The sequence below is a fragment of the Egretta garzetta genome, unplaced genomic scaffold (assembly GCF_000687185.1).
Source record: "Egretta garzetta isolate BGI_Z169 unplaced genomic scaffold, ASM68718v1 scaffold412, whole genome shotgun sequence".
Classification (NCBI taxonomy): domain Eukaryota; kingdom Metazoa; phylum Chordata; class Aves; order Pelecaniformes; family Ardeidae; genus Egretta; species Egretta garzetta.
Genome location: NW_009258770.1, coordinates 120,769 through 134,953, shown reverse-complemented (window position 1 = coordinate 134,953; position 14,185 = coordinate 120,769). Strand labels below are relative to the sequence as shown.

The 14,185-nt window shown below is 43.4% G+C and overlaps 1 protein-coding gene across 3 annotated transcripts in view; it reads right to left on the bottom strand.

Annotated features, from left to right (window-relative positions):
- Positions 1–4,054: 4,054 nt before the first annotated feature.
- The window catches only part of PAK3 (p21 (RAC1) activated kinase 3), a 37,517-nt gene continuing 27,386 nt past the window's right edge, over positions 4,055–14,185 (bottom strand). For all 3 annotated transcript variants that reach the window (XM_009649369.2, XM_009649368.2, XM_009649370.2), the window contains 6 exons: positions 13,196–13,308; positions 12,212–12,329; positions 11,295–11,394; positions 10,670–10,866; positions 5,721–5,858; positions 4,055–4,144 (listed from right to left, as the gene is read on the bottom strand). In XM_009649369.2, coding sequence (XP_009647664.1) covers positions 4,055–4,144; positions 5,721–5,858; positions 10,670–10,866; positions 11,295–11,394; positions 12,212–12,329; positions 13,196–13,308 — 756 coding nt within the window. The remainder of the gene's footprint in view (positions 4,145–5,720; positions 5,859–10,669; positions 10,867–11,294; positions 11,395–12,211; positions 12,330–13,195; positions 13,309–14,185) is intronic.

Here is a 14,185-nt window from a genome sequence, read left to right as displayed (position 1 = left end):
ACCGCTGGCTCCTGTCTTTAACGGCAGGCGTGTTGTAGAGCTCTCCCCGGCTCTTTGCTCACTGGATTTGCTCAGGACTGGACTAAGAAATCCGTGTATTTACACGCACAGTGTGAGGAATATTCGGTAGCCACTCCACTGACCACATACTGGGAATCACTGCCATACAGGCAATAGGGTACGGTGACATTTCCTACACGTAGAGGACAGGAGACAGGTACTTATTTCCCTTCCTGTGGTGACTGGAATGTGCTTCATTTTCGGTGGCAGGACATGGGGGGGTAGGGACCGGCGGCGCTGCAGCACAGACAGCTAAGAAAAATACTTGAGTTCATTTGTGTGTAGTGCAGGTCGGCCAACCAGTAGCAAAAGATGGAGAATAAACACACACGTATTTACAAAAGCACTGGACACAAGAAGTGAGAATGCAACCCCGGCCCGAGTTTGTGGTCAAACGCAGAGAGCACTGTAAGATCCACCCGCGTGCAGGCTCCCAGGAGTGCATGCAGGAGCTGTATGGAATTTTACATAGGTATGGTTATTTTTTTTCCTTTTTTTTTTTTCTTTTTTTTTTTTTCTTAAATAAATAAACTTTTCTGTGCTTCTCAAACTTCCCTGACTTTACTGCTGTCATGCCTCTGTCCCAAAACACATTACAACCACAGCGAGCTATCGGGTCATCTTCACAGGTCTTCACTGCAGAGGTGGGAATCAGTTAAGCTCTGGATAGGGGCTTTTTAACCTTATAACGAATTTAAAAATGAAGACAATCAACAGATCTTTTAAAACTTGGAATGAAAGTGTTTGAAGCCTATTTACCTACACATTTTGCAACAGAAACACCCTACTTCTAATACTTCAAAAAAAACCATAGCACTGCCTGCTTAATCTGCGGATAGCAGTCAGAAAACCCAAGAAGATACCAGAGATTTTATAGTTTTCATCTCACCTTCCTGCAAGGTCAATGCTATTGTCAATCCTAACATAGTATCTGAACCTGTAAATAATGGAAAAGACTTGCCCCCCTCTCAGGGGTGGGAGTTGGGGGGGGGGGGGTGTTTGGTTTTGGTTTGGGGTTTTTTTAAAATATATTAATATGCCTCTTCCACATTTCCTATCAGAGCTGGGAGGATACAAACGCAGCCGCCACCTCTCGGTACCTCGTGACTGAGACTTTAGTGCCAGAGGCTGCCCAAGCACAGAGCCGCAGGGATGCCAGAGGTGCCGTTCCCTGCATCCCAAACGGTCTCAGCTGGGCAATTACAGCCCGTGTTGAAAACAGCCACTGGCAGAGATTATTTCTGTTGAATCCCATTCTGCCTCCCGGGAATTTTTTTTTAGAACAAAAATCTCTAGATTTGCCAATGCAAAGAAAAATAAATATAGCATTTAATAAAATAAAAAGTAAGGCCTCTTATTACAGCAGTTGTCTTTAAAAAGCCAGTGCCAACAATATTCTGTATGCTGGGGCATACACTGATTAAAAAAAAAAAAAAAGATGCTACCATTTGATTTTCCTATTTTTCACATCTGTTATCTTCTGGGAAGTGGTGGTGGTGGTTGTTTTTTTTTTTTAAAGTAGAGATGCTGAAACTTATAGGTAAGGAAAAACAATAGGGAAAACCCCAATCAAATAGCATAGTCTATCAACATGAGTATTTATACTATGTGTCCAGCAAACATGGGCAATAGCATAGTCTATCAACATGAGTATTTATACTGTGTGTCCAGCAAACATAAAAAAGTGCTTTCCTTTTACAGGACGGCTGTCTGTTCCTTTACGGGTAGGAAAAAATAAAAGCTTTACTGGAAACAGAAACTGCCACTTGTTTCTTCACTTCTTACATGGAATACAAACGTGTTTCATTCAGATGAATGCTTTACAAACTGAGGGCAGCCCATCTCGAGCCCAAATTATTCTCTTTCTCAAGAAAGCCTCTCCCCCAGGTAGACAGCTTGAGCTGACGGAGAAAAACGGGACCTCGTGAAAGAAACAGAATCTTTTGTTATTTGGGCATCTGAAAATCAGACCCGTCGTGCTCCCCAGGAAATCAGGAACGGCTAATTCGTACATCGCTGCGGTAACTCAACGAGCTTTGCCTCCGTCTCTTGCCTCAGCCAAAGACACGGGGACGGACAGAGCAAGTGAGGGTGGGCTACCTGGCAGAATTAATGACAGTTGCAACACAAAGACTGTAACTAAGTAAGAGGCAGAGCCGAACGAGCTAATGGCCTAATTCAACAACAGCCCAAGCATCCTTCATTCCTACTGGCAAAACATGAAGGTGGGGAGTGCCTCAAAGTACCTCAAAGGCTACTTAGTCCCTTGCAGGACCAGGCCTAAACGTGAGGATCTACAGCAGAAAGCTGGTTTAATTTTTTTGTCTTTTTTTGCTCACTAGGTGGGTGTTGCTTCAATTGCTGTTTTGAAGGTCTTTGATTAGTTGTACTACTAAAATACAGCAACAAATACTCCATGCAAATGCTTTTTCTGAGTGAAGCCACATCGCGTCCTTCTTTCAGAAAGGAATAAATAAAACACAAACGGCATACTTAAAACTATTCTGCTCCCTTACAAATCAGTTGACCAGTCAAGCACAATCCTCAGTCACATCCAGGATTCACCCTCTCCCAGCAACTCAAAGCTGCCTTCAGCAGCGCTTGCTGTACGCAGGGCAGCAGAAAGCAGGCTGGCTTGAGGCCTCTACGTATTTCTGCAATCCACTCTGCATTTCACACATTTGCTCTCGCTCAGTGCAGAACTCCAAGGTTTACCGCGCTTTCTGCCAGAGTCGGCCGCTGCACCGGCTCATGCATATCTAAACTGGGGAAGCTGTCACTCGCTCGCGTCGGCCGGAGTTTCCACGGCAGAACTCGCGTGCCTGAAGGACACTCCCCTGCGCACGAGCCAGCGCAGCAGCCTGGCTCCCTCCCCCTCTGCCGAGAGCGGCGCAGATGCTACTAACCTGGCCCAGGAGCTACAAGACAACCAGAAGAGTAGGCACCCTCGGCAGTGACACCACCACTCAGCTCTGTTTTGCCCTTCTCTACTCCTGCACAGACTCAAGATGGCCAATCCCCCCAGCGTGGGCATCTCACAGCATGGCCACGATTCACCTCGGGAGCAGCCCGCTGCCGGTTTGGCTCTGATAGGGGTGCTTAGTCCGGCCCCAGGAAGAGGCAAGCACCCAGCACCACGCCGCTGCCGCCAGCGCCCCTGGGTCTGCGGATGCTGAGGCTGCTCTGTGCTCTGCCTGGGGTCTGCTGGGGCTCAGCACCAGGCAAGGCTGGGCCTGTGCTCACCTCGCATTTCTCTTACAGCTTTGCACCAGACGAGCCCTTTCTGAGCGCACTGACTGATCTTTCTGCGTTTTCCTAAGACTCTCATCCAGGCAAACAGATTACAATTAGTTATACAAATCAAATTGTCAAGAACCGAAACACCATATATTCACAGTCGAACGCCTGTATCTCAACAGGATGTTTTGTCTGCCCCGCTCTTGCTTCCTTTTTGGTTGGAAATGCAATTTCACTTTCTTCCTCATCTAGAAGTACCATGACTGGGCAAACACCAGCGAGTGGGCTGTATTTAAAAGGCAGTGCAGTCTGGAGTTTATGAATGAAGGAGACCCTTCTCCAATTCCAAACTATACCAAAAAAACCATAAAAGGTACTTTCTGTCTTTAAGAAACAACTGACAATTTAAAAGTGAATGTACAGCTTATTCATAGGGTGAGAAGGAAGGGAATCTTCCAACTGAATTTGCTTTACCTTGGAAATGGCTGAGGCAGCAAAGCATTTTCGGTCATTACCTCTCTGTCTCAAGCCCCGTTTCATCTTAAAAATAAATTAAGGAGCCAGAAAGCAGGAAGAAGACAAATGATAATTTTTTCACTCCTTGAGGGACTGGGTTGTTCTCCCTCCTACCACCATGACTGTGACCGTTGGTTTGTTCATCCATCCATCTGTCCTGCAGCACAAGAGTTGAGGTTTTATAGAGTTTTTGTTCTCAGTCCTGCTCTGAGCTGGCATGGGAGAAAGCCGGCCTGAAGCGCTAGCGGCTGCTGTTCTTAATCGCTTCCTTTGCTGCAATGATCAGAGGAGTCAGGCTGGAGAGAGGCTTGGCTAATTTTAAAAATGGATGCTGCCCAAAGGAAAAAAAAATAAAAAATAAATGAACCATTACTTTCCAAACTCAGTTACTCACAGGCTCAAGCAGTGTTCCTCTGGTTACCAGGAATATGCAGAAATAGGACTGAGGGGACCATCTGCACCTGCGTCTTCACGTCCAGTACCTTGCTATCACAGGCAAACATGGCCCATAATCCTACTAATCCATTTATCAAGGTGTCTTCAGCTTGCTGGGATTTTTGCCCTGCCAGTGCTCTGGGAATGCTGCTTGCTGTCCCAGGGCCTTGTTCCTTTCAGGAAACTCGAAATACTTACCTAGGTTCCCGTTTTCTAAAGACATGGTCTATTTTAGTTGTCAAAAAATACGAGGGGCGTAAGCCGTTCCTCAGGGAACTCCAATACCTCTAGGAACTGTTTATCCCAGTAGGATTTAGGCCTACGTGTTGTTCTGAAGGCCACTGAGGTACAGGTTTTCTGGGAGCCAAGTGACAGAGCGCTGATGGGCTCAGCTCTGGGTTGCAGTGAGAGCAGCATCTACCATCCCATCCCCTGCCCCTCCTGTGCTGGCTGGCACCTCCGCAGCAGGGACAGCCACGTGGCATGTGCTGCAGCTCCCTGTCTTGCCACAAACCCTGGCAGTAAACCTGTAGCAGTTCTCATCTACTTGCCCTGCACCAGGCAGCAAATGCAGCTGTGACAAGTCCTGCTCAGCTGTCCCTGTTTTGGTGGCAGAAACCTCTAAAAGTGGAGCTCAGTGGCAGAAACCTCTAAGACCGAGGCAGGATGGACAAGGCAGGGCCCCTCCGATCTCACAGCGAGGACCCCACAGCCCCTTCCTTCCCACAGCCCCTTCCTTCCCACAGCCAAATTTCTGACTGCTTGGCTGTGACCGATTTCATTGGGTTCCTCCCTGGTCACATCTCTGCGTATGGTAGTCACCAGCACCATTTCAGGCCTCTGTACCTGGTATTATTTTGCCACCACGTAAAACTGAATATACCAGAAAAATACAAAATAGGGCCACAAAAATGATCCAAGGGCTGGAGCCCTTCTCTTATGAGGACAGGCTGAGAGAGTTGGGGTTGTTCAGCCTAGAGAAGGCTTCGGGGAGACCTTACTGCAGCCTTCCAGTACTTAAAGGGGGCCTATAGGAAAGATGGGGATGGACTTTTTAGCAGGGCCTGTTGTGGTGCAACAAGGGGTAATGGTTTTAAACTAAAAGAGGGTAGATTCAGGCTAGATCTAAGGAAGACATTTTTTACAATGAGGGTGGTGAACCACTGGCACAGGTTGCCCAGAGGGGTGGCAGATGCCCCATCCCTGGAAACACTCAAGGTTGGGCTGGACTGGGCTCGGAGCAACCTGCTCCAGGTGAAAATGTCCCTGCTCGTTGCAGGGGGGCTGGACTAGGTGGCCTTTAGAGGTCCTTTCCAACCCAAACCATTCTGTGATCCCACTTATTTTTCATTTGAAAAGCACCGAGACTGGAGACCAATACGATGGGGTTCCACCTGATGCCTTCGAGTTTAGCTGATGAGCAAACCGTTCCGTAGTACGGCTGTTTCACTTGCAGCCGCTTTGCATTGTACCTGCAGAAGTTCCTTGGCAGACCCTCGCCTGTCCACGTCCATCTCCAGGCAGCAGTTCAGAAAGTCGCGAAACACAGCGGACAGTCGCTCGGGGTTCTGCAGCTCTGGTGTCCCGTTCGTAGCTATCAGATACAGCGCCTAGAGAGAAAGGGAACACAAGACTCCACCTGTTTCTTTCATATCCATAACTGCTCATATAGAGCCCATTTTTTTAAGGTCCAGCCTCCAGTGGCAGTCTCTTCCCTGGCAGAGGGTTAGAAATTACTTTTCTACACCAACAAAAAAAAAACAAACCCTGCTGCAGCCACAGCTATTCCAACATCAAAACGATCTTGCCTTGACAGCTGATTTCGTTGGCTGACCTACTTAGTACAAACTACATCAGCAAAAACACATTTTGCTTCTCCAAGTATTGACACTAGCTTTACAGGCTATTTTAAAGAGTGAATTTGGTCTGCCTATATTATTTCAAAGGATCATTACATAAAGTACATCTCTGCAGTGCTCACTGGTCCCCGAAGTACAGCCTCCATAAAACAAAGGTAGTCAAATTTCTTGCTCTGTTCTTGATTCAAATGGTAAACGGATGAAAAAAATGTAAATCCATTAGCTTATTCCTTGGATAAAGAAACATTTAGAACCTCATTTTCAGCACAGACATGTACATTGCATGCACAAATACATTATGAAAAAAACGCGTAATTGGGCAGACAAGGAGCCACCTGCAACTACGTCTTTCAGTGGTCTCCAAATTCCAGATCAGCTTCACTTATTTGGTAAAAGAAGAACTTTTCATGGTCTAATCAGAAAAATGAGTAATTCCATCCCTGTGGTAACCCCGTGCTAATTTGAATATGCAAGTAAATACAACAACGATGTCCCCATCCCAGAAATTGCCAGGGAAGAAATGGGAGGTTTTGGCAGTTGGGTTATCGAAAGCTCAGGCTTGGTGACATGGAGGAAGTGGCTTGGACTATGAAAGAAATATGTTCACTAAGTGTTTCAGCAAAAATGGACAAGAAACAGAATGGACTATGTTGCCTTTAAACTGTAATCTTCGTGCTTCAGGCAAGCTTCCCAGTGAGAAGAACTGGGGAGGTAGTTCATTTCTCAAACCCACTGTTTTAGAAAAGTTTGGTTGGTTAGTTGGGGTTTTTTTGTTGTTTGATTTGGTTTGGTTTTTACAAAAGATAACATTAGATCTGTTACACTTGTTTCACGTTTTCAGGGTCATCTTCACAGAGAGAAGAGCTGGAACAACTTAAAACCCAAAGCAAGGTGTTACCCGAGAACTGGGAGTATTCTTCTGTGTTAAGGGTTGAATCCTCTGTGAGTTCCCTTCCACGATGTGGATAAACACCCAGCTGCTCCTCTGAATCCACAGTCACTCTGTGCCGACCCAAACACTTGAAAATTCCAGCCTTTCTCCTCCTCAATAGCATCTAGCCTAAGCTAAGCTTAAGTTCTTGAAGCAAAGCCAAGGACGCTCACTTCCATGCAGCTGGCAGTGTACACGCCGCTTAGCAAGTCTTCCTGATACTCCTCAGCCCAAGGAATTATAACGTAATTTTGCAAAACAGGGTGAGCATTAGCCAGTGTGGTTCACTTGTAACCAAGGTCTAATGTCCTGAGAAGCTAGACAGAGGAGTTCATTCTGCCTTTGCAAGATGGTCTTTAGAAACATACGACAAACATTTTGAAGTATTCAAACTTAAACTTGCAGAATATGTCTAAATATACAGTAATCATAACAGAAATAGGTCTGGGAGTCTTCCATAAAAATGTCTGCCATGATACCAACAGCTCTGCGCTGCTGGCATTTAAATAGACCATGACCAAACTGACTTAGCTGTGATCCTTTTAAATACAGAGGAAAATTTCAAAGCCTGAAAAAGTATGGACTATCCTAGAGTAAAAACAATAAAAAGAAGTTTCTTTACTTTCTCCACAACATAAATGTCACAAAATCAGTCTTATCCTGTCCATCTGCAGCTGACCTCAGCCACCAGACACCGAGGTGAGCCGGAGTGCCTGTCCTCACTGTGTTTAAATGGTGCTACCCGAGGGATGTTACTTCTGCGGTAAAGGAGTACAGCACCGATGTGAACCTTGGAAATTTTATTGCAGCTACGTTCACCTGACTGTCAAACAGCAGTGCCAGGACAAATGGAGCTCTTTCAGTCGCTTGTTTCTTCACAGAACATGAATCATGAGGAAGAGTCGTCTTTAGCTAGGTACTGCACCTTTTAAATATTTCTAGGACAACAGAAGGCGGCCCATGGGAAGCTGAAGTACCTTCTTATCGTGTATCTTTTCGTTTACTATGATACAGCCAGCAAAGAAAAGCAAGCACAGTACAAAGGAAAAGAGTGTTTGCAGTAGCTGCAAAGGGGCAATAATCTCATTAATTTGTTTAACAGATCAAGAAACAAGAAAGGATTCAGCATACAATTATAGCTGCAGTCTGTGAAAATGATATCCTAAAGTTATCCAGGCCACCCAGACACATGACAGAACAATATACAGATGATTTAGAAGCCTGAAACTGTAGAAGATCCACAGCATTTGGAAAATATGCTACAGTTTTGAGGAAAATTGATGCGCTGTGGTTAATAAATGAAAAAGCAAACAGAAATGCTTCGGGTTTGGGTTGGGGTTTTGGGGTTTTTTTTAATTGAAACTGGAGCGGTCCAACCTGCATTTCAAAGGATATTTATCACACCAATGTTTGTCCCTCAGGCCCTAGGCATATGCCTGATGGAAGGAAATCACAGTGAGAGAAAACAAATACCATCACAAAATATCCAGGAGTCTCCTGGCTGGAAAATGGTTCATTCCTGTGAGCTCTGCATAGGCTGGAAAGAACCTAAGCAACAAGGGATGCGTTTGCTCTACCTGTGGAAAACAACAAATGCATCTACATTAAGACTGCTGTTAAGTCTATGATTAATGATCCTTTAATGCCTTTATAATTTATTTATGTATTTAAATTAGTGTCAGTAACGGAAGCTCCTACATGCCTTCCAATATTAAAACAATCATTCATGAAAACGAGAGCACATCCTTTTGTTTCCAGGCTTTGCAGAATTCCCTGAATGTGATCTAAATGCGACTATTAAACCAAACAACTACTGCGTGCCATCAGCTAAAAAAACACTTAGCTGTAAAACCACGTCTTGTTTATAAGCTCTCCTGTTTGGATGCAGCTGAGACCTCTCACTGAAGCCCCTGATTCCACATAGAACAGCAGATGGATCCTGTCCTTATTGGGGCTGATTTACCTTAATAAAACCAGCTGATAACCGGGGAACTTCAGGCGGTCCATCACAAGCTGTTCGCTGTTCCTAGCTCAGGGGCAACCTCTGCAAAAGAGTCCAGGATGCTAATACAGATGGTACCAACTTTAGATGCCTGATTTTAATCTACTGCAATTTTACTCAGGCATTTGAAGATGCCTTGAAGCTCTAAGTGTTCGAGTTGATCTTAACTCCAGCAGGAGATGAGGCATATATAGAGAAAAAGAGCATCACAAATAATCTGGGTAAGAGCAGGAATAGCTGAATGTGAATTCGGCCAGAGATAAGAAATCCAGTGATCTAACAGTTTACCTGGGCTTCTTGAGGACCCCAGTCAGTATTTGAGATTAAGGAAGCAGGGAATTTTCAGCATCCAGACGTTAATTCTCGTAATCTGTTTTTGCTGCCTTATGCAAGGCAAATGCATTTTTTTGCAAGGGTCTTCCATGGAAGCAAGTGGAATAGGGGGTCCTCTCTTTGCAGGAAACTGAAGCAAAACTGGTGATGTGGAAAAATCTCTGCTGGGAAAACTGGGCTACGGTGACACAGACCTACTGCCACCCTGCCAGCTACGGTGCACTCTGCTTATTCAGCATCAGTCTGAATCCAAACCTGTTTCTTTCTTGCTCCTCCTCACGAGGTGGCACAGCACACACCACTCCACATCTGTGCACTGGAACCAAAAAGCCCAGGGCACCTACCAAACCAAAAGAAGTCTTCCACGAAAACTTAGGAACCTTTTTCGAAAAGAGTGGAAGACTGAATTTTGTATAAATGTTGTACCCCTTCCTTAAGTAGCGTGGCAGGAATGATTTCCAGTCCACAGTATACAGTCTAGGTGCCATAGACCAGAGGGAGATCGCAGCCTTACTGCTATGAGAAAAGCTAAAGGTCATGCTCTATTTTAATTCTAGTCTTAACAAAAATGATGTATGTATACACATAGGCCAAATTTAGTTTCCTCATAAATTCCTGCATCCTATCAGGAATTAACTGTGCAGCATTTAACTTTGTTTCAGCTATCAGCCATGAGGTTTTATCTTGGTATATATTCCTCCACTATTACATGCCTATTTGGTATAAGAACTGGTCATTTCTTTTTAAGATATTAGGATAAAACCCAAAACTTCAAACCATTAAAATACATTTGTTTACTACAAGTATCTGTGCTAAAATACACTTTTACAAAGGTATTTGGTAATAAATAATTATGGCATTACTATAACCAGTGACATTCCTGAAAGGCTCAGGTAAGCAACTGGCACTGATCTGGGTTTGAAGAGACTTCTCTGCCTCCAGATACAGTTGAAATGCTTGTTATGAAAATTCCCCAACTGGAGAAACTTGCCGCTGAAAAATTCTTGTAATTCAGAGATACAGCTCCAAGAGAGTTCTTGTGGTTTTTGAACTTCCAGGCATCATTGAAGGCAAAAACGGCACATTTCTGAACTGGCTACATGTCACTTCTCTTTTGAGATCCTCCCGCTGATGTAACCAAAGCTACAGTATATGCTGATATGCTCCAGGGACATTTTTAGAAGCTGGCCTCGGTGGAACTAGTTCAAGCTGATGTGACTGGGATTTTGTCTCATGTGAGACAAAACACGGGGCAGACTACAAAGACAGTGGTATCTGATTTTATTTGCACCTTACCCTGAGAGGATTTTCATTAAGATAAGGAGGTTCTCCTTCCACCATTTCTATTGCCATGATCCCAAGCGACCAGATGTCCACTTTGGGGCCGTATGCTTTTCTTGTCACCACTTCTGGTGCCATCCAGTAAGGAGTCCCGACCATTGTGCTCCGTTTACTCTGCTCAGGAGTGATCTGAGCACAGAAGCCAAAATCAGCTGAGGAGAAAAGCAAGTGTTGTTAAAGCCAGCTTGAATTATGAAATCAAAAGAAATCCCCACTATAGGCCTGAGAATGTGTTGTTGAATCTATCTGGAAAAGCGGCCATGCTCTGTTTACTCAGTGCTGTAGCCAAGGAAATATTGAATTGGCCACTTAAAAAAACCCTCTCAAGTTTCATGCAGTGGTTTTTATTCACTCGAAGCTTTAGATTGTAACTCCCTCCCTCTGGAAGGGACATCACAAACCAAAGCCACTCTTTGCACCTTTTTCCTTTCTATACCTCTCTGCACGTTGGAATTGCGCTCTTAGTTTGCAGCAGTGGTGAGTACACAACCACAGGCATTGCTTTTGGGTAACTGGCAGTCAGTCAAAAGCAGCCCCACACCACATCCTGGGAACGCTGCGCCTGACCAAGAATACCTACTCAATTTGACAGATCCATCCATTCCGAGAAGAATGTTGTCACTTTTGATGTCTCTGTGAATCACTTGGTTTGAATGAAGGAAATCCAGTGCTTGCAGGCACTGATAGATAAAAAAGAAACACGAGGGTAAAAATTAATGACCTGATTTCATCACACAAGAAAGGAAATGGCTCTAAAAGATTTAATTTCTAGATGAATTGTGAGTAATGGCAGAATATTGTGCTGTCAAGAGGAATAGCTTGCTGCTTCAACACTATTAGAGTAATAACTTTCTAAATGAAGGCATATTAGCTTTTGAAAGAGAAATGTCAATTATTGTTACAGACTATGCCCGGAAAGCACAGACAGAATGACTGCTGCTGCAATGAACGTGCTATCTCCATCCATATGACAAACTATTGTTTGCCAGAAAAGAAGCGGTCCCTTCCTTCGGTATGAAGTGGATCACTTTCGGGTGGGAGGTTGCATGACAAAGATTTTATTGTTAGGCTCTACAGCAGACTTGGAAATAGCATGTTAGTCATTTTTCAGAAGCAAACACCATTTTGGGTGGAATGGTATCCTTTTAAGCTGAGGACTGTGATAAATGAGCCTCTATTTTTCTTTGCTGTTATTTTAAAATTCTGCCACCAGCACGTTTGCTTTTACAGGCAAGGAACGCAGTAGAGACATGCTCCAGGCAAATGTTTAAAGAGGCAAAGCTGAGAACTTTAAAAAAAAATAAATAAGAGGGAGAGAGCACAGTAACAGTATATAAGAGTGTAAGTGCAGTGATACTGGCAGGCAGTTCACTTAAGATGCTCTTTCTTCTCCACATTATAAAAGCAACACAGAAACAGAGCTCCAAACACGACATCACTCATGTTTAGACGTACCATCCTCTCCAAGTAATCGGAATCACGCGTGGGATCCCTTACCTCCCTACAGACAGCTGCTATCTGTCCTTCATCCATACACGTCTCTGTAACAACGTCTGTTAAAGAGCCTCCAGCCAAGTATTCCATAACCACCCAGAGTTCATCACCAACTAGGTAGCTGAAAGAAGAAAACGATGGCACTGAGCTGAATGTTCATAGCTAAACTACCTTATGAAAAAGACTACAGTTGGGTTTTGTTTCCGGGTCGCTTTTAAATGAAGACAGAATAAAATGAATAGACATTCCTTCTAGGCTATACAGTACTTGGAGTCTGTGCAGTCTAAATGAGAAGGGCACATAACTGAAAAATTAGACATCTCGGATGGCAAGCAAATGAAAAATGCAGTTTAGTAACGGCAAAGATAAATCTTCAACCAGGACATATGACATCATCTGGTTCATCATCTTAACACATAAATTCCATGATTAACTCCAGGAACAAGGCTATGCAACTTTCACAGTTGTCCAGGGTGGGAGGTGCGTACCACTGAGGACTGGTCAACAGCTTGGAAAACCTTACATAAAATACATTCAGAAACAGGAAAAACAATTTAAAAACTGGCCACTTATGTGTTTCTGGAAACAAACACCTAGTCTTCCTGGCATCCACAGCAATGGAAAATAGTGGGAACAGCCCAAGGGAAATAATTTCTATGATGATTTATCAGCACTTATCGTAAGACACAGAAAATGTGATCAACTTTTTTAAAAAAAAAAAAGCACAACAACAGAACAGCATAGAGGTAGTGAACTTAGAGGCTGTTGTTTTAGTAAGATATGGCTGATCCAGGTTTTTGAAAACAGTCTTCAAACTATATATGCCAGAAAAGATTAATGCAGACAAAATACCATCTCCTCCCATACATTCCATATGAGTAGATAAATAAGAGAGGTCAATTTTCTGCCAGTAACCAAAGGCTTTTTTTAATCTTTGGCTTGCAGCATGTAAATGAACATTCATGTGATAATAGCAGAACTACTTACCTGTCTAAATAATTAACAATATTGGGGTTCTTATTTTCCCTCATGACCAGGATTTCATTAATAATTAGTTCCTTTTTGGGCTGTTGTTGGAGATTCATTTGCTTTATGGCCACCTAAAATGACATTGGAATACATGAACTTGAGCAGTCTGTTGCAGGAGATCAGAATGAACACGGAGTGGTTTTGGAATGACGCAGCAGAGCTCTGCCAAACTGTCTTGTTATTAGACATAAGAGCTCAGTAACTTACATTACAACATCCTATTTCCCTGCTAGCTTGGGTGCTAGCTACAGGACACACGGCCACATACATTTTGCCCTGTAAAATCTGTAAAAATGGTCTTTAAACTATCAACCATAAATCTCTAACAACGCTCTCAGGACCTACATTCTTCTCGAATGGCCTTGGTTTATCACCACTGTTATTACTCATGCATGCTTTGCAAGCAGGAAGTGATTTTGTTACTGTGAAAATATATAAAAACAGCTGGTAATACTTTAGCAATTAAATGATTTTTGATCATTATTTCAGCAACTGCTGTTATTCTTGACTTGATTGCATAACTGAAAGAAAACACATACGTACATCATGTATAAAATGCCATACTAAAAAGATCATTAAGGTTACACAAAAAAAATTTCAATCCTAGCACTTCCTAACTTCTTGAATTTTGGTTTTGCAACTCTAAATAATATTCTTTAACAGTTTAGATTTGCAATTATTTTCTGGGTTTAAAAAAAATAAATCCATTCTATGGTATTTTATGGATACACTCAGGGTTATAAGCAGGGCTTAGGGTTTTTAGATCCCTTGTAGATCTCTATCTAAGAGCAGTTATAAAGTGCAGCACTGCAGGTGGACGAGAAGCTACCATTAAGATTCAGAAGTATTTGCTGACAGCCAGAAATGGCAAATCAGAATCTTAAGCTGTAGCCCCAAAGAGCAACGGGATTCTCTAAGACACCGCCTTGCCTGTTTATTACTAATATG